Source organism: Magnolia sinica, chromosome 8, assembly GCF_029962835.1.
Source record: "Magnolia sinica isolate HGM2019 chromosome 8, MsV1, whole genome shotgun sequence".
NCBI classification, from domain to species: Eukaryota; Viridiplantae; Streptophyta; class Magnoliopsida; order Magnoliales; family Magnoliaceae; genus Magnolia; species Magnolia sinica.
In genome coordinates, this window is record NC_080580.1 from 90,162,703 (window position 1) to 90,189,223 (window position 26,521).

At 39.8% G+C, this 26,521-nt stretch overlaps 1 protein-coding gene across 3 annotated transcripts; it reads left to right on the top strand.

Moving 5' to 3' along the window:
• The first annotated feature begins 6,016 nt into the window (after nt 1–6,016).
• LOC131253663 (uncharacterized) lies at nt 6,017–26,267 on the top strand. 3 transcript variants are annotated; one of them, XM_058254761.1, is made up of 3 exons: nt 6,019–6,480; nt 18,903–19,010; nt 25,812–26,260. In XM_058254761.1, the coding sequence occupies exons 1-3, from the start codon at nt 6,187–6,189 to the stop codon at nt 26,121–26,123; spliced, it is 714 nt and encodes a 237-aa protein (XP_058110744.1). In that variant the 5' UTR covers nt 6,019–6,186; the 3' UTR covers nt 26,124–26,260. The 3 variants fall into 3 exon arrangements, with proteins under 3 accessions (XP_058110745.1, XP_058110744.1, XP_058110746.1); XM_058254763.1 differs by lacking the exon at nt 6,019–6,480 and adding an exon at nt 13,946–16,999 and having other exon boundaries at nt 25,812–26,267; XM_058254762.1 differs by lacking the exon at nt 18,903–19,010 and having other exon boundaries at nt 6,017–6,480; nt 25,812–26,265.
• The last annotated feature ends 254 nt before the right edge of the window (nt 26,268–26,521 follow it).

The following is a 26,521-nucleotide window of genomic DNA, read 5'->3' on the forward strand; positions in this document are numbered from 1 at the left end:
CACGGTACACTTGGCATACACGCTTGCTGATCTGAACCAACCAAATTCCTCGTTGTCATGGACCCAATGTATGACTGGCAGAACGATCCTGATCGTCCAAAATATGGCATGGATGGATGATTAAAAAATAGACGGTGGAATCAGATGTTTAAGATCATCTGACTAGTGCGATGTGCGGAATATGATCGATTAGCAATGGGCCCAATATTCGAATGGTCAGGATCAGCGGGACGTGAATTGTCAGTGGCCCATTGGAAGTTCCTGTGGTCGAAAGCTATGTGCGGCCCACAGAGATTGCAGTGAGAAATCCACTCCGTTCATCAGTTTCTCAGGCTCCCGGTAGGACAGAAATTCAAAAATCAAACGGATCCAAAACTCAGGTGGGACACACAACAGGAAAGATTGAGAATGAAAATGTCGACCGTTTAAACCTTTTTAGAACCGACCATGATGTTTATATTGCATCCAAACCGTTCATAAGGTTATTGCCACTGGGATAAGCTGAGGTATAAATATCTTAATCCAAAACTTCTGTGTTTCCACGTGGTTTTTAATAGTAAGTGTTTAATCACTACTGTTTCCTGTCGTGTGGCCAGTATGAGGTTCGGATCTGCTTAATTTTTAAATTTCTGTCCTATTTTGAGCTCGAGAAACTGATGGACGGAGTAGATTTCTCACGAAAATCTCCGTTGCGTCCACATGGTTTCCAATCACAAGGGGGTAAAGGCAATTCGCGTGGTGCGATAAATGAGCTGCCACAGTTGAAATGTAGGGTGGAGTAAGCGACTCGCCACATGATCACATGAATTCTCACGTATGGTAGTTGTGTGGAGCCCACCCATGCTGTCTACGTGGAATCCAAGTAGTGAATATTGGCACCTGGTGAGGCTCCTCGGTTTGGCTAGTGACCCCAACGTTACTATCTACCTCGTGTCAAACTGGTATGTGTTTTATCTTCGTATATTTTGCTAACTCATTTTAAATCATGAGCTAAAAAATGAGACGGATTCAAATCTCAGGTAGAATACACCATGTAAAACAGTATGAAATGAATGCTTACCGTTAAAAACCTTTTAAGTAATAAGAAAATTCTGAATTAAGATGATATTTGTGTTTTCCTAATCTTTGCCAGGCTGGATGGCAAATAAAAATTATAATGAGATGGGCAGGGGTTATGATGTAGTCCACCTGTGATTTAGAACCACCTCTTTTTTAAATCATGGCCTGAAATGAAATAGAAAAATGAATGGATGAACTGTATAAACCACATACATAATGGTGAGGATGTAAAGCTGACACAAGCTACTTGATTGGTGTCAAAGCTCTACGAGTCCTACCACAATGTATGTATTTTATCCATGCCATCCATCCATTTTTCCAACTCATTGTTGTTTTAAGGTGTGTGGATACAAAATACATACAGGGTGGGTCAACATTTCGGGGGGGCCTTTGGCCAGACAAAAAAATGAGGCTTTAATTTAGAAAAATGACATTGGTGTACCACTGTATCATTAGAAAATTAAATTTTAATCTAGAAAATTAACATTAGAATTAAATTTTGTGATAACTTAATTAACAATAAAGTAGGTAGTTGTGGTCCTAGGTTTTAGGAGAAGAATTTATTGATAATGATGCTATTATTTTGAAAAAAGACGATAGAGTTAGACTGTTATTATTGATAATGCTAGTTTTTAGAATTTGTTTTTTATTTTCAATTTTAAATTTGTAAATTAATTTTTAGATGTTCCTATTTTATAAGCCTTTCAATAAATTTTATTTCAAAAAAATTATACTTTTTTTCTTCTTTTTAATTTTAATTTTACTATAATATAAGACCTTCATAATTAAGAAATTTTAATTTTGTTATAATATAGGGCCTCCATAATTACGAGGCCTTAGGTGATTGGCTCACCTGCCTACCCCTTAGAGCCGCCCCTGAATACATACATCAAGGTGAGCCCTACAGTAAGGGCCACATCATCTTGGGTGAGTGTGGTGTCTCACCTAAGCTGCTCCTCTCTTTTCTTTGGTGCAGTCCTCTGAATATAAGTTGAGAGGGTGAAACATATGGAGGGTGGCATCACAATCCATTTTTTGAGGTGTATGATACTCGGGTTGAGTATATCCCCCATATGCAGGTACTCAGAAATTCAAAACATGGCATGTATTTATTCAAAACAAAACCAGCTAGACTGTGAAGCCCACTATGCCAAGACACAATCACAAGATCCGGTTGGCTGAACAATCCTAACCGTTATATGCTTGTGTGGATATATAAATGTTAGATTTTATTTATTTTTTTCATTCTCAATTGTCTAATAAGTTTCCATCAACCAATGGTCAATGTTAAAAAAAGATTTATTTTGGCTCGATCCAACTACACTGGTTACCGTAATTTGGACTGCTTAACTATCTGTAGAAATATACAACATATGTAATTTATAATTACTCTCCAAGGGTCTCATTTTTGGATACCACCAAATAAGTTGCTTTTTCCACCTACAACATTAGATAAGTAACTTATTTTAGATAAGTAAATTTAATTTATGATTAATTATAAGTTATATGTTTACTTAAAAATACTTAATTACTTCAGTTAATTTTTTTAGCTCTTTTACTTTTTATAATTTGTTAAAAAGAAGCATAAAAGAGATAAAAGAGATGAGAAACTGCTAATAAAATAGTTGTTTACCAAAAATACTTATTTTCTTAATAAGAAAAAACTAAGATAAGAAACTTGTGATGTAAATAACTTATATTAAGCAACTTACCATTCAAATTTAAAGGTAGTCCGTGTAGGTCTGTGATGTACGGACATGGTTTTGGCCAGTGATCCCATCACCTGGTGCCAAAGCTCTTTGGGCCCCGTACTAATATTGTAATATCCCGGAAAAATTTCGTACAAAGACTCGAGTACTACCTCAATCAGGATTCTCTTAAGACTCAATCCTTTAGAAGTTAAATGTTAGTTAACTAGCGCTAAACTCGATTACCTGAATGCACAAATATCAGCTTGATCCAAAACTTTCATGGCCTTCAAAAAGTTTTTGATGGTAAGCATTCAATCCCCAGCGTCTTCCGGTAATATAGTCCATCTTAGATTTGAATCCGTAAGAATTTTGGCTCATTTATGTGCTGGTAAAATGGTTGGATGGTGTGGATAAAATAAATACTTCGTGGTGGAGCCCACATAGCTTTTGACACTAGCTGGCTGGCCAGCAATCAAGTCTGTCATGCACCAAAGATTAAAGTTTGATTTGATATTTAAGCATTAGATTAGTACCCATTATTGGATGGCTAGATAAAATAAAATAAAAATCCAATGGTTATATTTCCCAAAACAAGTGTCCCTGAATCGCAGGTTAGGATTATTCGATCAATAGAATGTGACTTGAAAACAGTGGGGTGCACAATCTAGTAGGGGGTGTTAATGGGCCGGATCATAAGTTTGAATATGCCCGTGCGGATGGCCCGGCCCGAAACAGTGGAAATTCCGGGCTGAACCTACCCACACCCGGCCCGTTAACAGCCCTACAATCTACTTGGTTTATTATTTATTTATTTATTTTGAGTTGATACGTGCAAGGCATGCGATCTCTGAGTGCCTGCGCATCAAGCGTCACTCGCAGCCTGAGTATCATATAACGGATGCGGATTTCCTGCCAAAGCCTTTCGCAAGTTCCTGTGCTATAAACGAGGTGGGGCCCACTGTGATGTTTTTGAGAAATTCATTCCGTCCATTCGTTTTTTGAGATCATTTTAATAAGTTGGGCTAAAAATGAGCCTGATCCAATACTCAAGTGGGTCTCATTAAAGGAAAAGGTTGGTAGGGAAATTCCTACCGTTGAAAACTTCCTAAGGTCCACAGTTATGTTTACATGCCATCGGTACCGTTCTTAACGACACTCCTGCTTGGATGAATTGAAAACACAAATATTAGAGTGATTCAAAACTTTTTTGGCCCCACGAATATTTCAACTATGGACGTTCAATCCTCACGTTTTGGGCCCACTTTAATATTGGATCCGTCTCATTTTTTACTCCATATCATAGAATGATCTCAAAAAACATATGAGCGGGATGGATTTCTCACAAAAATCATAGTGGGCCTCACTTAAGTTTCCAGCACAGGAACTTCCGGGGAAAGGCTTTGCAGGATACCCGCGTCCTCGTGTAGCCCGTGGGTGGCGCGGATTGCCTGAGCGGACCGGGTGTTACGAGGATAAAACATAAAACGTGACCTGATGGAAACATCAGCTTATCCAAAACTCTTGTGCTTCCCAAGAAGTTTTAAATGGTGAATATTCAACTCTTACTATGTGGTCCACTCGAGATTTGGATCTGCTTTATTTTTGGACTAATGCCTTAAAATGAGCTGTGCAAATTGATGGACAGAGTGGATATAAAACACATAGAGGCCCCCACGATCAGAGACCATCCAAGGCCGACATCCTCTGGAAAAGCTCTTAGAGCTGGGCCTCACCGTGATGTATATGTTTCATGCATTCCATCCGTCCATTTTTACAGCTCATTTTAGGATATGAACCGAAAAATGAGATCCAAAATCTTAGGTGGACCACACCATTGGAATGGTGATTGAATGCCTATCATTAAAAACTTTTTAAAGACCATCATAATGCTTATTTGTCATCCAAATGATCGGCCACCTGAATGATGGGAAAACACAAATATCAACTTTATCATATAAGATTTGAATCCGACTTAGTTTTTAGAAGGATGAAAGTTGGGCGGGTTCAACCTGACCGACCCGACATTGGGTTGGACTCGGGCGAAATGTATCGGGTCCAATCTCAAGCTTGGGCTATACAAACACCAACCCGATAAAACTTGGGTTGGGCTCGAGTTGAGGTCTCGGGTTGCCCGACCTAACCTGAACCCGATCAATATATAAGCTACTTATAAATTATAATTGAGTGTGGATCGTTCGTGTCGAAGGCACACTAGTGATATTGGGTCTCATTTGTCTACGTCATTTCCAATGACTCGAGCTAATAAGATATGCTGGATTTCTCTCTCCCAACTAGATTGCGTGCTATGCTACATGACTTTTAAAGGAGTAGTTGTCCCATATTTTAAATTATTTTTTTAAAAGAAAAAATGAAATTCTTTATCATGAATAATCACATATATAATTAATAAAATCATAGATATAAAAATAAATCTTATATTGAAATATAAGAAACTAATATAATAACGAAAATATTAGCATACATACACCTGAACAACCTGACTGAGCTCGCATAGGTTGAGCTTGGGTTGATAATTCCCAACCCCAAGTTGAGTTGGGTTGAGTTAGGGTTGAGGTATAGGAACTTTGGGTCGAGTTTGGGTTGGGCACCAACCCAACTCAGCCCGCCGAACTTTCAACCCTAGTTTTTAGCTCACCCGATAGAATGAAGTGGAAAATTGGATAGACGGCGTGGATAAAACAAATGGAAGCGGATTGACTGGTGTACCTCGTACCACCGTTCTGACTAGTGTGTTGACATCACTCGGGTCCAAGTATGTGTTATATCCAAACCGTTCATCCATTTGGCGAGCTCATCATAGAAGGTAATAGTTGAATCCAAGCCTCAAAATTAACGAGGAATTGACGTCCAAAGTGAAAGCCTTTTAGGTCACATAAATGGAAAATAAACATTATAATGGACCTTAGGAATGTTTTATGAATATTTTAACAGTGTGAATCACTGTCCCGCTGTTATTTATGGTGTGATTCACTTGAGCCTTGTATATAACTCATTTCTGCGTTTATGATCTAAAATTATATGGCCAAATGAATGAACGGGGTAGATATAATAACTACATCACCGTGGGGCCATGTAACTTTGATCTACTTTGAACCGTTCGTACAACTCGGAGGTCGAGTAGTGTCATCGTCTTCGCACCACACGTACCCACACTATCCAGGTCGGTGGTGTGTCGTACACCAGCCAATCCGCTTCCAAAACAAATACACCATGGCCCACAGATCTTTACCAGCACCAACGTCAGAACTGGATGGGTAACTACGGAATCCGAGTCCGTAGGCAGTGGGGTCCACGTAGAGATTGCCACGCAGCGGCCCAGTCCCGAAAATACATGCTTCGTTTTCTTATATTAGAGAGAGAGAACGAACTGCTGCGAGGAAGATAGGTGGTGTCGACGTCCTCCACGACGACGACGATGATGGCTGTGGGCCTTGCGATGATGATGATGGTGGTGGTGTTGGCTGTGGACGGCTACGATACGAACGGCGTGTATGGGCCTTGCTCGGACGCGAAGATCCAGAGAAGGGACGGATTCACGTTGGGGCTGGCGTTTTCGAGTCGGGAATCGTTCTTCTTCAACCAGACTCAGCTCTCTCCCTGTGATCGACGGCTCGGCCTAGCCAGCAATGCCCAGTTCGCTCTCTTCCGTCCCAGAGTCGACGAGATCTCTCTCCTCACCCTCAACTCCACCGGCTCCGTTTTCTCCCCGGTACGCAACAATCTCAACCGTCCATACCTCTTTCATGGTTTTCAGACTCCGACTCGGTCGGATCCGTTACGGTTCAATACCACGACTCACCCGACTCGGGCGATTTTGACCGATTCAGGACCGGATGAGTCGGTCCGACTCCCCAAGTCTTTTATAACCGGACGCGGATTGCGTGGTGATCCTGCCATCACTGACCTCTGTGGTGGCAGGACTCTGTGGGGCCCACCGTGATGTATGTGTTTTATCCACATCGTCCATCCTTTTGTGCAACGGTTAGCATTCAATATCCACTCTTTCATGTGGTGTGGTCCACTTGAGCTTTGGATATGCTTCAATTCTGGGTTTCTCTAAAATGAGCTAGCAAAAAGGGTGGACGGTGTGGATAAAACACATACATCACACGGTGGGCCCCACAGAGGCCTGCCACCATGGAGGTTAGTGGTGGTATATAACCTACATTTTCATGCATTTGGGAGAGGTCCAATGATCGGATGGCTCGGATGATATCAAGGAATCCATAACAACTCAAATTTAAATTTAGACTAATTATTGGATAAGGGCATGGGAATGTAACACCTGCAAACGATCTGCGTAGCTGAAAGATGGGCCGCACCGTGGATGGGTTTTGCTGCAAAGAGCTTATGGGCAATCCTAGCTGGGTGATGAAAAATTGGATGGCCAAGATTACCTGATGGAATACAATTTTAGTCCATTTCACAGTGGGAGAACACCATACCACAAATTGTATTACTGGAAGATGCACCCGCCTATGCGAATGATTAACGGATTTGCTAACTGCTTAGCTCCCTTGCCCATGCGGCACACTTGCAACTCCTCAATGCTATTTGGGTCAGCCTAAATCCTAGTTGCACTACCAAGCAGTATTCGAAGTATCGGTATCGCTACAAGTTTAGTTGGCTAGGGATACAGAAACAATATCAATATAAATATCAACAACACATGATATTTCACCAAAAAATCATCAACAATTGGGAAGGAAATGAAAGATTGTAGTCTTAATATCTCACATGTTGCGATATCGATAATATCGACATATTATTAATGACAAATTGAACATTACATACAACCATGTGCCCATGAAAAAATTTTGAAATTTTTTTTTTCTAATAAACAAAATTTTGATGATATCAATTCATTTGCGATATTATTGAAATATCGTCGATACACTTATGATACAAGCATTACCTAGAATTTACATAGTTGAAAATATTGGTGATACATTGGTGATATTGATGCATTGACAATACAAGCGACACAAAATTTACACAGTTGAAAATATTAATGATATTGATACGTTGGCGATACTTAGCGATACATTGCTAATACCTGGAATTTCTAATACTACCAGCATTATCGGTATCGCTGAGCTGGAGATAAAGATAATATCGGAGATTATTCGAACACTGCTACCACGTACTTCACCCAAGGACTTAGTGGGAATGCAAGCAACCTCAAGAGAACCAAGAGTGACGACAAGCTTGGATTACACTATGAGAGAAGATTAAAACTCCAAGGAGTTGAGTTCTAAATTAGGACCCTTCCTCTAATAAGGATTAAGGACCTAGGAACTCTCTAGAAACTTCCATTTATAGTTAGGATGGTGCCATTGGCATTCATCCAATGGCCAAGAACACTCTACTAGAAGCACTCTAGACACTTCATCACTCTCCTATCTCCAAAACTCACCGGACAACTCCATAACCTTTTAGATATGTCTATACAATTCCACCATTGTCTAGACTACTCTGGAATCTTCCATATTTGTCTGTACTATGCTACAAGACTCTAGGCTCTTATAGATGTCTCTGCGCATTATGTGCAAACCTCATACGTACAAGATGAGCCAGAAATGGCTAAGTCCCATGCCCATGACAATTGCTTAAATGGAAACACTAGTAATTCAGGCTGTGCATTTTATGATGCAATTTCACTTTTACTGGCATGCTCTTTTATTCCCATGATGCCATTGAATTGGTCGTTTTACTGGAAAATGTGTGAATTTGATATTACATGCACCACTCTTTCATTTCAATCCAACCATTCTGTCTCATTGGGTTTGTTTGAAGTTCAATAGGAAGCATAGAGGAAAGCAGATGAATTCTCTCATTCCATGGAAGAAAAGTCGGTAGAGTTTTAGATTAATGGGACCAAAAGAAACTCCAATGAGTATTGCCCCAATGGTTCTTAACAATACCCTTAACAAGGGTCCTGCATGGTGATGCAGGACAATTAACCACTAGTTCTAAAAGCTCGAACTATGCCCTCGCGAGCCCGGTGTGAAAATGCCCTTGTATTAATTACCCCCGGTGAGGAGTCTTGAACACGAGATCTCCTACTCTAATACGAATTTGATGCAGGACAATTAACCACTTGCTCTAAAAGCTCGAACTGATAGAGCATGACGAATTAATCCCTTTATCTCATAGCCTAGATCCCACATCCATGGGTTATGGCTAAACCCCCTTTGTAGGCCCCAAATTCATGGGTTCCGCCCCCTCGTGGACCCCAAATCACGTGGGTTCCGCCTCACACGAGCCACCCGCCTCACACGGGTCGCCCACCTCGAGTGTGCCCCCGCATCCCACAGGTCACCCCACTTAGCCTGGTGTGAAAATGCCCCTGCATTACATGGGTTCACAAGGAACTCATTATCATCATCATCTTACCCTCATCCAAACTTATCGGGATCATCTACACGAATCATGTTCATGATAAAAGTTGTGACAATGGTTTTTGCTCCGGCTGCCAACCTCACGAAACCTTCCTTTATTCAGGCTTGGGACCAGCTATGAGAGAATAAAACTCCCATAGGTTTATAGGAACAAAACTCCCATAGGTATAAGCTAAAAGAATGTAGCTTATACCAACCTTTAGGTGAGCAACTTTACCTTAATGAGCATCCAAGCTGCACTTATTCCTTGCCCAGATTGATCTCGTAATTTGCTTGGAGATTCCTTTCATCTCGATATTAGCCCAAAATTTTCTCTGTGATTGTATGATTGTAGCCACCTTGCATGATTTTCTGCCGAATATCCTATTGTTTCTCTCCAATCCATGGCTTTTGCCTTTAAGGTGATAAAGGTGATGGTTTTATCCAAACTTCTCCAACTGAAGATGTTAGCTTTAAACGTAGGTGCTGAGTGTGAAAGGTTTGAAGATAAAGCCTGTTGAGTCTGGACTCATCCAAAATTGCATGAAAGGATGACCGAGTAGAAAATATCCCTTCTGCTTCCAAATACCAACTACTTATATGCACACCCGATTACAGAATGTAAACTTTATCAACTGCCGAGCTTCAAATTTGCTGCAAAAAAGCATATCTCCACCCCACTAGTCTTCCCAAAACCAGATCCTGTCCCAAACTGCCACTCTTTATCTAATGTGCTTACAATATAGCTTCTCTAAACTGAAGTCTGAAGGTATGGCTTTCCAAATGGCTAATCCCTTTCTATGTTCCGTATTTACCTACCTTATTGGCCTTATTACTATCCGTCCACGCTTTTAAGTTTACAAGCAGGATGCATTCTGACCGTAGATCAATCATACCTAAAAGGGACCCAAGAACGAAACCACTTTGTTTCTGGGGGTTGGATGTAAAACAACCATTTTGGGCATTTTTAAGAAAATCTTATGAGATTTAGAAACTGAATATTTGTATAGTTTCCTGTTTAGTAGACCGTAACGGTTGTTACGTAACAATAACAGTGGTGCCCATTACGCAGTACGGGTCCGTAATGCCCAATTTGAATAGAAAAGAAAAGGTCCATAATGGGCTGATATGGAGCTGATACATTTTTATCTATAAAAAAAAAAACAACTACTAGAGGGTCGTAACGTATGGCCAGCCTTATGGCCGTTACAATATGGGCCGTAACATTACCGTTGTTGAATACCTTGGAGAAAACCCTAAAATCAACCTCTTTGAATTATGTGCGTGAGTTTTCCATTTAAAAAAAAAAAAAAAATACATTCTTCTCTTCTTTCCTTCATCTCATCTACCCTACATCAAATTGTTATCAGAGCAAATTTTGCCCTTGTCAGCTTAGATTTTTGGTTCTTTCTTTCTTTGTTCCAAAAAACTTGTCATACCTTTGGCCCTAAACTGGGCCCAACCTGTCCAAAAAACAGCCCCACTGCTAAAAGTATGTTAACCCCAATGGGCACATAAAATGTATCCCTAACTTTTAGACCGCAGCCTATTAATCATTGTCATGATGGAAAGAAACAGATAATCTTATTATTTCTATCACTACCATTACCCGGACTCCCATACATGTTACATGTGTCATTACCCATGTCTGAATCTCTAATCCGTGTCTGGGTTTATATTGGTTATCACCATTATCTGTCCAATCATTACCCCTATCATCGTTATGAAAGTTCACCAACATCCACTTGATATTGTCTTGTAGAAAGAAGAGTGAGATGGCAATGAATGAGGCATTCAGGGAGTAAGGCATAAGAGAAATTCGTGAATTGACCGAAGCCTATGTAGATCACCTGTCTAAAGATCCAAATGATAACTTGTCTGGTGAAATCATCATCCTTAATGATAAGGTCCACCATCAGAATGTTTGAATCCATTAGCAAATATACAAATGGGTCAATTGAGAAGACTATGAATGAACCAGTGGAATGAGTGACAACTGAAGCAAAAAATCGATCGATGGCTACATTGGAATTAATGGAGATAAACAACTCATCAATCACATCAGTGAAGTCTAAGGAAACTATTCAAGTTAAAGAGGGACCAGCATCACTGTAACACAGATCAGACACAGGTCAAAGACTCATGACAAGAAGAATGGTGCAGAAAAGCAGGAAATCAGTTGCAACGAAGGAAGGGAGGCACTTTCAGCAATCCGACATCTACTGCAAGTTGCTTCATTATGGAGGACAAGATGGAAACTTTCATGGACAGCACAAATAGTTAGGGAGTGAATGCCGACACCTGAAACATGGAAAGCATGAAAACTAAAGAAGAGGTGGTGTTATCTACTGCATTGTGCAGCACAAGAAGTGCCAACCCAATGTGTATGCCTTCACCATTAACTTCTACCAAGGTTGAAGAAGTTTCGCCATGGAGGTGTGTCATGTCCAAAGACTGACACCAGCTTCAAACTTAAGGATGACTGAGAGGAGCCTAAGAGTGGACCCCGCTTTAATCATGCTAGCTGGATGTAAAACTGCCCCTGAGGGTATCTGGGCATTTTAGGGAATTTTTTAAGTTACAGGATTTAGAATCTATAAAATCGTTTTGTTTCTTGTTTGCCTGTCTTCTAGTGATTTTAGTATGTCATAAGTTAGTTTTAAAATGGTGAAAGTTTAGATTTGCAAGATCTCTTTGGGTCTCTGTCTTCCGAGGCCTTTATAAAGACCTTCAAGGCCATATTGTGGATCATGGACGAGAGTTGATGAATGTTGATTGGAATAAAACTAGGTGACATTTTGAATAAAATATTCTCTTATAAAGGAAGAAAACCTTAACGATCTATCTCTTTGAATTGTGTGGTTATTGCCAAATATCCATTCTTCTCCTTCTCTTTCCTTCTTTCTCATTGACCATATGTCAAAACATCCTTCCAAGCCACAAGATGGTACATGTAATCATCATGGTTTGACTAAAACCTTCCCTGATTTATCAATAATTTTACATGGGATTTGAACAATGACAGAAGCTATACCAGTATGTTAGTAAGAACTACCCTGGTCAGAGTTATCCTACTTTCAAACTAAAGAAATTTGCTTTTTCATGACACTAACTGCCACTCGAACCTCCTTGTAATGCCATACCAAACTTCTTTGGGAGGTCAACCCACAAAAAGAGGAATACCCTGATGCTTTAAGGGAAGAGTCGTATCCCCACAACCATCTGGGCTAAGTCCGTTCGCTACATTGTTATCTATATTAAGCCAATAATGCTAGTTTTACATAAACGTGCCCTCTGTCCTAAGGGATATATCTTCCATGATCCATAATATGGCCTTGAAGATCTTTATAAAGGCCTCAAAAGACAAAGACCCAAAGAGATCTTACAAATCTAAACCTTCACCATTTTAAAACTAACTTATGACATACTAAAATCACTAGAAGACCGGAAAACAAGAAACAAAATGATTTTATAGATTCTAATGCTACTCATAACATCAAAGAATATGTCTGAATGCCTGAGATTCCAAGGATGATCATCACTAAAAGGATCATGTCATCATGCTAAATGTGATTGATCCTCAAGTTTTCATTAGATGTTCCTATTCCCCAAATAAGACTCTTTGCAAAGCTCTAGCGAGAAGCCTGACTAAAGAGTCAGCAATAATTGTGAACAAGAAAGGTGACAGCGGCTCACCTTGATGAATCCCATAGCTACTTTTCAAGAAACCACAAGGAGTTACATCGATCAGCACTAAGAACCAGATTAAAGAAATGCAAGCTCTAATCCAATTCCTCAACCTTCCACTAAAGCTAATTGAGAAAATTCCAATTTACATACTCATATGCCTTTTCCACATCGACGTTGCGAAGAAAGCCTTTAGCTATTGTTCTATGATAGTCATCGACTATTTCATGCCTAGTGGAGGGCCCCTCCAAGATGGTTTTGCTTGCCATAAATGGACTCTTTGTGAAGGAACAATACTTCCAAGCATCTTTCATACTCTCAAAACAAAGTCCTTTGCAATGATTTTATAAAGGATTCCAACTGTGTTGATGGGCTAAAAGTTACAGACCTCCTCAGCACCTTCTTGGGAATTAGAGCAGTGGAGGAGGTTTCATCTCCTGCTTATGATTCCTCTTTTGATATGTTTCTCAAAGACTACCATAACATTTTCTCAAATAAATTCCAAGCAAGCTTCGTCAAATGCCAACGAGAAATTATCAAGCCTAGCAAGGCTGTCAAAATTATTATTAAATCACAAACTCTAGTAGGACTAGAATCGTATCGAATTGCAAATCGTACCATAAATGCTCCATTTTTATGATTTTCTTAAAATATTGAAAAAAATCTGAAAATATGACTAAACCAGGGAAAAAAAAAAAAACTCATCATTCATCCATTTCCCATCAATATGCACTGCGAAAAGTTAAACATGTCATGGTATTGGCAATTAAGCACTTGTATAAGGTACACATTTCATGATAGTGTTAAAAGATTCTTGTATTTGCAGTTTGTTGTCTTTCAATAGATTTACCTTTAAAAACATACAAGAATCTTTTAATAATTTTACCTGTCTTGAGTGTAGAATTACACTAGAAGAAGTAGCATTCGATTTGTTGACCGAAGAAAAAGATATTTCAATGTCTCTTTTTTTTTTTTTTTTTGCATTTTTGAATATTAAAAAATCTCTCTCTCTCTCTCTCTCTCTCTCTCTCTCTCTCTCTCGGGAGGGTATTTTGCATGTTTTAAAAGCAAAAGAGTAAAAAGAAAGAAGAAGAAAATGAAAAAGTTGATTCTTTATGTAATTTGAACCCAATTTACGTTGTCCGCAATAGCCTTCAATTCTTGCACGATTCATATGATTAGATTACAATTTTTTTGGGATTTGCATTTTGAACATATGATTCACATCGTGTTGTGTGTGATTTGATCGTACAATCCATATTTCATATCGCACAATTTTGACAACACTAAGTGTTGGTGCATGACATGCTTTCATGTCGAAGATCACTTGTTTAGTTTCTTCCGAACTGAAGCCGTCCTTTAGTTTTTTGAAACTCTCCTTTAGTTTTTTCTCCTTCCTCGGGAGATAGAGAACTGAAATGCAAACCGTTGAGGGTTTTTTTGTAAGGGAATCTTCAGTAATGATGCACTGGCAAATATCATCTTCCTTTTTTTGGAATGGTTACCGTTGCCATCACCAATTACTGAAATATGATCGACTCGTCTTCTTAAACTAGTAATTTAATGGAAATAAGCTATAGTCGTGTCTATGCTAACCCACTGCACGTGCTATATTTGTCTCCAATTGATTTTGTCCTTCCTAAAAACCTCTTTTAGAGCCTCAAGCAAACTTTAAAGCCCGACACAATAAAAAGAAAAGAAACCTAGGGTTTCTTAAAATATTTTCAGCAGAAAGGGATGGGGGAACCCAAAATTAAAAGAAGGAAACAAGGATATTGTTAAAATATTTCTTTATCATATTAGAATATGTTAGCTTTGTTGCAAGCTAGGCATCATAGTATAGGATGCTAAAACTTAAGGGGAAGTGTTGAACGAGTGCACAAGGTTTCCTAACATTCAATTATTGACTTTTATGGCTATATTGACTTTCCATGGCTAGCATTGTGTTAGTAGTTTTGCTAGCAATTGCTATTGTCGATGTAACAAGTCTCTCAAAATAAGAAACATCGGAATACTTGCAATGGATGAGAGAATTCAAAAGTTTGACTGAAGAATAATACTAAGAATTGAGGAGACAAGTCAAGCTTCTCAACAATCCAGCTGTTAAGAGCATTCAGACTGAGTATGGTGATGTTTTCAATTGCATGAACATTTATAAATAACTTGGCTCTCATACTATGTTAAATGACACCAACCATTGATCCACATGATGATCAATGATGGGTCATCTACATGGCCAATGTGCAGTGCATGGTCAGGTTGAGTGGAGGCCAATTAGTAGCCGCAAAGGTAGGAGAAGAAAGAGATCAAAGAGTAGGGAAGGAGGGAGAGAAATATTAGAGAGATGAGAGAGATGTGAGAAAGAGTGAGAGGAGGATGAGAGCTTGGAGAAAACGTGAGTGGAGGAGTTGGGTATGAAACCCTAACGCTCTCTCATCTTATAAACCCCATTGCGTACAGAAATTGGTGTTATTGCATGGCTAATGACTATATATCATTCTTTAGTACGAAACCTTTGCAAAAAATTATAGCAGCTTGCTATCTAATATTCATTTGTTTGGTATCCATTTGTTGTCTAATAGATGAGTAGCCAGTAATCGACATAAAACAAAGTAAGTGCATACCATCCAACCTCTGCGCTATTGCAATCTTGGTCTGAGCCATTGACAGTCCATAAATGAGCTAGGCTAAATTAAGAATCCTTTGTAAGTTTTGGTTGCTACACATTCATATACGCTTCGGCTGCAAACGCGTTAAATTGGAAGTTTTCAGTAGCATAGTGTTGATAACCAATTACAACTTTTCTATGATTACTAGATAGATTTTTCTCTCAACAGATGATGTATTTTAGTTAGTGGAACGAACGGGTACTGTCCCAAGTGGGCACTTATTAACATTGAACCCAATTTCTTGACTTGCAATTGAAAGGTCTTGATTTTGCATTCTTGCTCGATGAAAAGTGGGCCTCATCTTGCTTGTTGAGAAGCTTGATCCATATCTTCAATTCCAAGTCTTATTCTTTATATAGACTTTTGAATTCTCTCCTTAATTGTAAGTATTCCAAGTTTTCTTGTTTTAAGAGGCTTCTTTCATTGACGATAGCAATTGTTTAAAAAAAAATAACACAATACTAGCCATGAAAAGTCAATACAGACATAAAAATCAATAACTAAATGTTAGAAGACCTTGTGAACTCTTTGAACACTCCCCCTCAAGCTGGAGCATCTTATACTGATGATGCCTGGCTGGCAACAGGGGATAACATAATCTAATTTACTAAAGAAATACTTTAACACTATTATTGTTTCTTTCTTTTATTTTTAGGCTCTCTCATCCCTTTTATGCTGAAAATCTTTTAAGAAACCCATGGTTTCTTCTCCTTTTATTGTGTTGGGCCTTTGTAATGGTCTATAATGAGAAGGGGACAAAGTGTTTGTGATCATCGCCCCTTGTGGGATATGTGAATGTGTGGGTTGATTGCCTTCATCAGATGCAATATTCGTGATCATCAACCCTCGTGATTGGTTGGAACATGTGGATGTGTAAATTGGTTATTCTCTTTAAGTGTGGTTCCATACTATGAATCGTATAAATTGAGTGTTCACAAAAGGTCGGCCCTTGTTTGTATAAGCTTATGGTATATATTTTAGTCATTTGTCTCATATGGAAGTGAGAAGTGATTCGAGAACTAGATTAATAAATCCATCTGATTTTTTGGGGGTCTAGATAATTTCTATTAAATTAAATGAAATAAACTATCTCCAATGGTTTAAGTCCATTCAAGTATTTTTAACAGCAAAGGAAAAAATTGAAATACTTGACCACAGACATAAAGAGGTTATCATTGTTACAATCCTTCAATTCGACGACAATATGTGTATGTGTGGATGTTACATTTTTTAGTCCATTCTGTTCTTCTCACAAGACAATAAAACTCTTGATGTGAAAGTTGTGTTTATACTTGTTGTGATTGAAGAAGACAATCTAATCTGCTACCTCTGTCAAATCCATTCCTGGTGCTTCTCAGCTAAAAGTCTACTCACGATGAAAACAGACAAATAGTGCGACCAATCATGATGTGCCCAACCATATCTTCTTCCAAGCCTAATGAGCCATTGACTTATTCAGATAGGTCAAATGTCCCTATTGCCTTCAGAAAAGGTATGTGTACCGATCATCCCATCTCCAAATATGTTTCCTTTCAATGCTTGTCTCCAACTTCTCGCAAATTTGTGTTATCATTGTCTTCTCATTCTATTCCCAAGCCATATTAGGAAGCACTATTACATAAGGAGTTGAAGTTGGCAATGGAAGAGGAAATGGTTTCTCTTTTATTAAATATAAAAAATAAAAAAATAAAAAAAAACACTCGAGCTCACCAGTCTACCTACTAGTAAACGTGTTGTTAGTTGCAGGTGAGTGTACACCATTAAGTTTTACCTTGATGTACTATTGAAGACTTGAAGGCTCACTTAGTTGCCAATGGCTATACTCAGACCCATGGTGTTGATCATATTGAACTCTATTCGTGTTATCCTTGCCGTGGTTGTTAATCATTATTAGCTCCTCTTCCAACTGAACATTAAAAATGCCTTTCTCCATGATGGTCTCATAGAAGAGGTCTATATGAAGCAACCACCTAGATTCATTGCTCAGGGGAGTCAAACAAGGTGTAAACTGAAAAAAGCAATCTATGAGTTAAAGCAATCTCTAACTCATATGATTAAGCAATCTCATAGATATAAAGCAATCTCTAACACAAACATGTGGGATTGATGCAATCATATGCTTCTTCTTCTTCTTTTTTTTGGATGTTAAGCAATCTTTATTACCAAGGAGGACTGAAGCCCTATTACAAGCTACTTAAGAAACACAGAGAGCAAAAGAACAAAACTTCAACAACTCTAAGAAGAGAAATAGCCAAACAAGAAACATCCTAAAAAAATAAAGGATGAACAAAGACGGAGATACCGGGCGGAAAACACAAAACCCAACAGACCAGACCTGCCTAAACAGAGAGATACTTGGCAGAGATTTCAATTTTTTGCTGCATCATATAGTTGCATACCAACATCTTATCTTTGTTCAATCATATCACTCATGAAAGTTTTTTTTTTTTTAGTTGTTTTTTCTTTGGATAGCAAGTGTCCCTTCTTGGGTTTGTGAAGGATTGGAATATTTGCTTATATAGCTCTTGCAATTTTGGAGAGAAATCTAGTATCTGCTCAAAAAAGTACAATTTTCAATCCTAATTGTAGGCATGCATAAGATCCAGGCAGGTGGGTCCCAGCGGGTATGTGTGCTGGCTACAAAATCAGGCCGATCTTCTTGTTCGATGGGGCACACATGTGTATCAAATGTGAATCATTTTTCACATGTTCTCATTAATCTGGCCCACCTAACGAATGGCCTATTTCAGCGAATTTCCCTGATCTCACACGGATGTGCCATGTTGGTACATCTGCCCTCAAGGGCAAGAAGCCTTAACTACAGAGGAGAAGGATGAGACTTTGAGAGTTCTGTGGTTGTTTATATTGCTGGTTTAATTCCTTTCCAGCTAATGTTCTCTCTCCTAGGGCTAGACTCCTATCATAGTTCACCACCAACCATTATAAAAAATGGCCGTGACTCTTCTACTTCAACTGTACACATTGTAGGACTATCCAGGCCATTCAAATTCCTGAACCAATTGTAGATAGAGCATAACTAGAAGTTACCCAGAGAAGGGGAAAGTAACCATGTGATTTTTCCCTTGGATTTTGGACCACTCACTAACTATTTTAGTTTTGTTCATCCGTTTGATAGCCGTCAGTTGGATGGTTAGTATTGCTTGATCAACAGGATTTAAAGATACTCTCCATCCACAGCGTACCCCACGATTTGGATGTTGTTGATAACTGTTTATGAGGGCCACTTGAGAAGAGGCTGAGTCGCTGCCATTTTCAAAATGGAAGGACAATCATAGGATTCTGGCAGTCCATCTTAATTTTTATTTTTATTTTTTCTAATTTTTTAAGTGTCTGTATGGCTATTTCTGAGTAGATAATTTTTGTGGGGTTTTCAGGATATTTATGGTGGGTACATGGTAGCATTTGCAGGCCGCAAATATGCTGCAAGGTCTCTCCCTGTTTTTGTTGCAAACAAGGACTACATCTTGACGAGCTTTACTCTGGTAAGCCTATACACCAGAACCTTCCTGTGATCTTAGGGACTATTTGGGGTGAGAGGTTTGGGGCTGTGGATTTGTGAAATCCGCGGATTTAAAGTCTCCTCTGTTTGTTTTTTGTTGTGGATTTTCCAAATCCACACCTCCATAAATCCTTGGAAGAGACAACAGCAAATTCTTAAAATGAAACTCAAAAAAAAAAAAAAGGCCACTGCAACAAATACTCTTCAAATCCGTGGACTTGTAGTTTGATTCCGAAAAAAGTGGAATTTGACTAGTTCATTGATTTACCAAATTCAAATTCTCATTTCTTGATCCCAAACAGGCCCTTAGCTTCCTATTTCATTTTACCAGCTTCCTAATGGGAAAAGTTGAAACTGGCAAGCTGCACATCTATAGGATGCTGCAACTCATCATTTGTACATGTACTAGGAATCCATCATGCATGCAAATCATGGTTATCTGGATAGAATGTCCCTATATGGACTTAGCATAGACAAATCACCCTGATTAGACAATCCTCACCAAGTGGATGAGTTGCAACACGTGAATGGTATCCTGTACAAAATCGCTGACTCAACTTGAAACTCATCTGAGTCAACTCAAATCGGTGAGAACTCAAGCCGAGTCACTGAGAAACTGTGTATAGAGTGACTCAGACACAACTCGTTGAGTCAACTTTCAAACTCGGTCAACTCGATGCGACTTACAAAGACTCAGACCGAGTCACTTGCCTGAGTTTGCTGTTTTACGGGAAAATTAAAATGCCGGTGGTATGATTTTAACTCACAACATCAGCTGTAGCAGTCAGAAACTTCAACTAGCAAGCTACACTCTTCAAGTTGTCAATTGACGCTCATTTTATACTCTATTTGTATAATATTTAACTATTTTAAATATTATTATTAGATATTTCTACACCTACCTTCCAATTAACAGAAAATGTTCCTATAAAGGTCAATATAAGGTTGAACTCTGTGGGGCTCACTGACATCCGCCCCATCCATCAGATGCATCCCCCCCATTTTACGCCTAGAGTCCAAAATCCAGTCTGATCCATGGCTTAGGGGGGCCACAGAGTGGAGGCCGCCTATTAAAACCTTCAATGTGGTTCCGACATCTAACTCATCCATTGTTTGCGTCTCCCTGTAGGGGTCCCACCAAATTTCAGGCCATTCTAGAGCTCAGGTGGGCCCCATGAAATTATTTTAGATATTTTAGGCATGATTCTACACTATTCCAGGTGGTGTGGCGCACTTGAGTTTCGGATACGGCTGATATTTGGGACAGCCCATCACCTTAACAGGACTCACCAGATGCACGGTTCAGAAGTCCAAAAAAAAGTCCTGCAAGGGCCCACAGAGCTCGGCGTTAGGGTAAGCTATGCTTAGGTTTTCCCCCCAATTAACTAACTTAACTACTTCGAATAGTCATGTCAAGGCTTAGTAAACACGCAGCAGAGTCATCCTAGAGCTGGGCATCAAGTCGAGGGGACCAAGTTAGGGCTGACCCAACTCAATCCAGTTTTGAAATAGACCTGACCCGAACTCGACCCAGGTCGGTGCCGAGTCCAGCATACCTGACCCGATTCGAGTCTGGGTCTGGCCTTGTTAGTTCACAAATTGTTGTTAGTTGATCATCCACATCAATTTGAGGGAAGTGATTGCAAATTATCTCCTACCATGTGTGTGTGTGTGTATGTCTATATATATATATATATATATATATATATATATATATATATATATATATTTATATTTTATTATATATATATAATTTATATATATATAATGCACACCTAAGTAGGTGCGATCTGATACCATGTCAGATTTGCTCAATGACCCTCAATCGAGTGGTCCTTTTCTTATATAGAAATCATTTTCCCTAATTACAATATATCCCTTAATTACGGTATCCCCTAATTATAGCATAATATCTCCTAATTACAGCAACATCTATATTCCCTAATTACGGCATAATATCTCCTCATTACAACATCTATATCTCCTAATTACAGCAACATTTATATCCTAAGTATGTTGTCTTTCCTACTAACATCCCCCCTCAAATTGATGTTGGTCGATCAAGAAGCATCAATTTGCCAACAAGAAACTGATGACGTAGTCGTGTCATAGTTTTGGTGAAGACGTCCGCTATCTGAAGGTCGCTTGAGACATGTGGAAGAGAGATAACCCGAGTATCAACAGCTTCCCGAATAGAATGACAGTCCACCTCGATATGTTTGGTACGCTCGTGATAGACGGGATTGGTAGCGATCTGAATAGCACTCGTATTATCAGCATGAAGAGGAGTGGGAGTAGACTGAGGAAAACCTATTTCAGCAAGTAAGCCACGGAGCCACATAATCTCCGAGCAGGCTGCCGACATGGCACGGTACTCGGACTCGGTCGAAGATTTGGAAACACGATCCTGTTTCTTACTCTTCCAAGAGATAAGTGAATCACCAAGAAACATACACCACCCGGTGACAGACCGGCGAGTATCAGGACATCCTGCCCAATCAGCATCACTAAAAGCCACAAGGCGAAGAGGAGTACCAGTAAAGAAGAACAAGCCACGGTGAGAGGAACCCCGGAGATATCGAATAATTCGGCGGTCCGCGGCAAGATGAAGGTGGCGAGGAGACTGCATAAATTGACTGACTTGCTGGACAACAAAGGAGATGTCAGGCCGTGTAATAGTGAGATAATTGAAACTACCAACTAACTGTCGAAACACCATGGGATCAAGAAGAAGATCTCCCTCCTCACGTCGATACTTGACATTCACTTCCAAAGTGGTATACACTAAAGAGGAGTCCTGCAAACCAAACAAGGAAATCAAGTCCTCCGTGTATTTATGCTGATTCAGGAAAATTTCAGAGGAATCGAACTGAACTTCCAAACCGAGGAAATACCGGAGAGAACCAAGATCCTTCATATGGAATGAATCATGAAGATACTACTTGAGTTGATCAATGAGGGCAAAATCAGTCCCAGTGATGAAAATGTCGTCGACATAAACCAGAAGAAGAACGATACCAACAGAAGTCGTACGAAGAAACAACGAAGAATCATACTGGCTTTGGATGAAAGAAAATCGAAGTAAGGTAGCCCGGAACTTATCGAACCAAGCCCAATGAGCCTGTTTCAAACCATACAGAGAGCGCTTCAACTTACACACATTCGACATCGACAACAAGCAGAGGCCAAGAGGAGGTGTCATGTAAACATCTTCCTGTAAATCACCGTGAAGAAATGCGTTCTTCACATCCATCTGGCAAAGGAACCATCCCTGAGAGGCTGCAATGGCAATAATAGTACGCACAGTGGTCATTTTAGCGACAGGAGCAAAGGTCTCCTCATAGTCAACCCCATACTCCTGTCGGTTACCAAGAGCAACCAAACGAGCCTTATAACGGTCCACAGACCCATCAGGCCGAAGTTTCACAGAAAAAACCCACTTACACCTAATTAGCTTGACATGAGAAGGACAAGAGACCATGCCTCAAGTCTGATTTTCTTGAAGAGCTTAAAGTTCTTCCTGCATAGCATTTCTCCAACACTCATGTTTATCAGCTTGTGAGTAGGAATTAGGAATCGACACAGTTGATAAGGTAGCCGTGAAGGAGGTATGAGGGAAACCATACCTATCCGGTTGATGAGAAGTACGGCCAGATCGTCGAGGAGGGTGCAAAACGGGATCAGGTGGCAGATCAGACTCAGGAAGGGGTAGAGTTGGTCGACGGCGTTCATACACAAAACCAGGCTTGAAGCGTTCAGGAGGGCACATCAAATCATCAAAGTGAGGAAGAACAGAAACTGCAGGAGATGATGTAATAGAACTAGGAAAGAAATATTGATGCTCAAAGAAAACGACATTACGAGATATATGAAATTTATTGGAAGAAGCATCATAGCACACAAATCCTTTTTGAGATAAGTTATATCCCATAAAGACACATTTCACAGATTGCGCAGAGAGTTTGTGACGTTGATGCGGAGGTAGATGCACAAAACAGACACAGCCAAAAGTGTGTAAGTCAAGAAAGCTAGGGTGTTGTTTATGCAGACGATAGAATGGAGAGTCGAAATTTAGCACTTTAGAAGGCAACCTATTAATCAAGTATACTGCTGTAGCTAAAGCTTCAACCCAAAATTTAGGAGGAACAGAAGATGCAAGTAACAAGGTCCTAGCAACATCTAACAAATGTCGATTTTTGCGCTCAGCCACGCCATTCTGTTGAGGCGTATAAGGACACGAGCGGTGAGAAACAATTCCTTTGTGACGAAGAAACTCAAGAAATTCATGAGACATATATTCTCCACCAGAATCAGATCGTAAAGTCTTAATGCTAGTGGTAAATTGATTCTCAACATATGCTAGAAACGATTTGAAAACAGCAAAGACTTCAGACTTATAGCGCAGAAAATATACCCAAGTATGCCGACTATGGTCATCTATGAATGTCACAAAATATTTATAATGAGCATGAGAAATGACAGGAGTAATGCCCCATACATCACTATGAACAAGGTCAAAGCAATTCTTTGCCCTACTCCCGGAAGAAGGGAAGGGAAGAATCTTACTTTTTCCGATTTTACACGTAGAACAATCAAAAGACAAAGCATGAGGCAAAGAAGAATCTTTTTTTCCCAACGAACCAGAATTCAGCAAATGAGATAAAACAACATTGTTTGGATGGCCTAAACGTTTGTGCCATACTTCACAATTATTGGAGACAGTAGTACAAGCCAAAGAAATGATACTAGGAATGGAAAAGTACAATGGAAATAGTTTCCCAACTTAGGCCCCTTTACTATTGTCCTCCCCGACATCGGATCCTGCACATGACAACCATCACGAGAAAACTGAACATTATAATTATCATCCACTAATTGTCCAACCGAGATAAGACTCGTAGAAAGCCCAGGTGATACAAAAATATTAGTAAGTGATGGTGCGATATCACCAACCCCAGTAATCGGTAAACGATGGCCATTAGCAACTTGAATATTAGAAGAACCAGTGTACTTACGAACATTGCTAAGCATATCAGGAGAACTGGTCATGTGATTGGATGCAGCGGAGTCAACAAGCCAAGATTGAGAGGGTATAGTACGTATAGTACCCTTACCTTGCAGCCCTAAAGCGGAAAATGCCGATACAATCATTTGCTGCACCATTTCTAGTGTAAGGGCAGGTGTAGCAGCAGTGGAAGATGACACTAGAGCGAGATTTTGACTGCTGGTTACCCCATCCAAAGTGTGGTCAGTAGCAATAGCATGATAAGCATTCACAAGTCGGTTTTGAGGACGTGTTGGGCATTCTTTGATGATGTGCCCCTTCTGTTTACAGTAGTTGCAGAACTTTTTAGCACAATGGGCAGCAATATGCCCATAATCTTTGCAACTGTAGCACTGAACTGTACGCATGTCTCGAACCCTCCCTTTGCCTTGAGCAGCGTATGCGACAGCATTCTCTTGTGGAAGCAAAGATTGAGTAAGAAGACGTTGTTCCTCTCGAAGAAGTGCTCCAAAACACACGTCAAGAGATGGTGAAGGATCCCTGTGCATCAGGTTGGAGCGAATAGACTCGAATTCTGGCCTTAGTTTCATTAAAAACTGGTCTCTTTTGCTAACTTCATGGACTGCTTGAACAGCAGAGAGGGACTCGGCCGACACGTCGGCATACACAATGTCGAAAAACTCAGCCCAAAGATTCTGAAAACCACAGAAATATTCCTGAACAGAGTGTACCTTGGGAATAGGCAGCAAGATCAGTTTCCAACTGAAATCGCCGAGCGGAATGATCGTGATGATAGACCTTTTTCAAGTACTCCCACATCGATTTAGCCGTCTTGTGCGGCCTTAAATTGAGTATAAGCAGTGGATCAATAGACCCAAGAATCCAAGTCATCACGCGAGCATCTTTCACCTTCCATTGAACCAACGTCGTAGGATCGGTAGGTGCTGGATCACTCCCATCAACATGACCCCACAACTCCTTTCCCATGACAAAAAGTCGAAACTGAAACTCCCAGGCAGCATAATTCTTCCCTGTAAACCGAGTTTGAAAGACTTCTGAGTTGGAGTTGTTAGCCATAACTAGAATCTCTCGAAATGCACTTAAAAAAACTACAAACCAAAACCCGCACCCAAGAAACCAGAAAACCAGATCTTACTCCTATGTCTTCTTTTCTTTCTCATATTCTTCCATGTTAGATTTGCTCAATGACCCTTAATCGAGTGGTCCTTTTCTTATATAGAAATCATTTTTCCTAATTACAATATATCTCTTAATTACAGTATCCCCTAATTACAGCATAATATCTCCTAATTACAGCAGCATCTATATCCCCTAATTACAGCATAATATCTCCTAATTACAGCAGCATCTATATCCCCTAATTACAGCAGCATCTATATCCCCTAATTACAGCATAATATCACCTAATTGTAACATCTATATCCCTAATTACAGCATAATATCACCTAATTGTAACATCTATATCCCTTAATTACAGCATAATATCACCTAATTACAACATCTATATTGCCTAATTCAGGAAAGATATTTACAGATCTGTTTCCCAACTAACTGTACAATTTATTTATGGTAAGTTTGTTGTCTATCCTACTAACGATTCATACCTGGCTAGTTCGGGCTCCAACTCATGTTGAGTTGGGTTAGATGAGTCAGACGAATCGAGTTGTCCCGTGCCCAGCTCTAGAGTCAACCCGAACTGGCTGGATACTGAGTCCCATTTTTTTGGGTTTTTGAACTATGTTGTAAACATGTATCCAGGTACTTGAATTTCAAGAAGGAACGCTGCAGAACTTCTTTTGGAAGCAAGACGGGTGCGCTTCATGTTCTGGGAAGTCGGCTTTCATTTGTGTTAAACAGTTAGGCTGTGCAATCAGAACTTCAAGCTGCAATAGCCATGGCGGTCCAGTTGACTGCAGCCTCAGCATACAGCTAGCTTTCTCAGGCACAGATAGGAATTACGATGTTCTCAACTCATGGTATGAGGTGGCCAATCTCAAGCAGTACTCTCTCTTCAACCTGTACTCTGACCTCAAGGATTCTCTCTCCATCCTGAATGGTAATATCCTCTAGCCCACCCAATGCCGGTCATTGATCTTGTGATCGACGGTGCAGATGTAATTCTCCTCATCCTCTTCCTGCATTTTCAAATTTGTTTGTAAATGTACATGTTGTTTACTATGTAACAGATACTAAATTCAATGTTGATTCTTTAGAAATGGTGGGGAGATTCATGTGGATGCAGATCAAAGTGGAGATTCAAAAATCACGGCCTGCCTCTGCAAGGCCCACTGTGAAAGGGTCATGCTCTAGCAGTACCAGGCAAATGTATGGCCCACATGATGTATTCACACCATCCAATCCATCTATCAGATGTGTCAACTAAGAAAACCCGGGGCACTGAAAACTCAGGCTGAACCTAAACTAAGGTGGGGCACAGCAAAAGGAATGAGCTGGGAGGGAATGCCCAC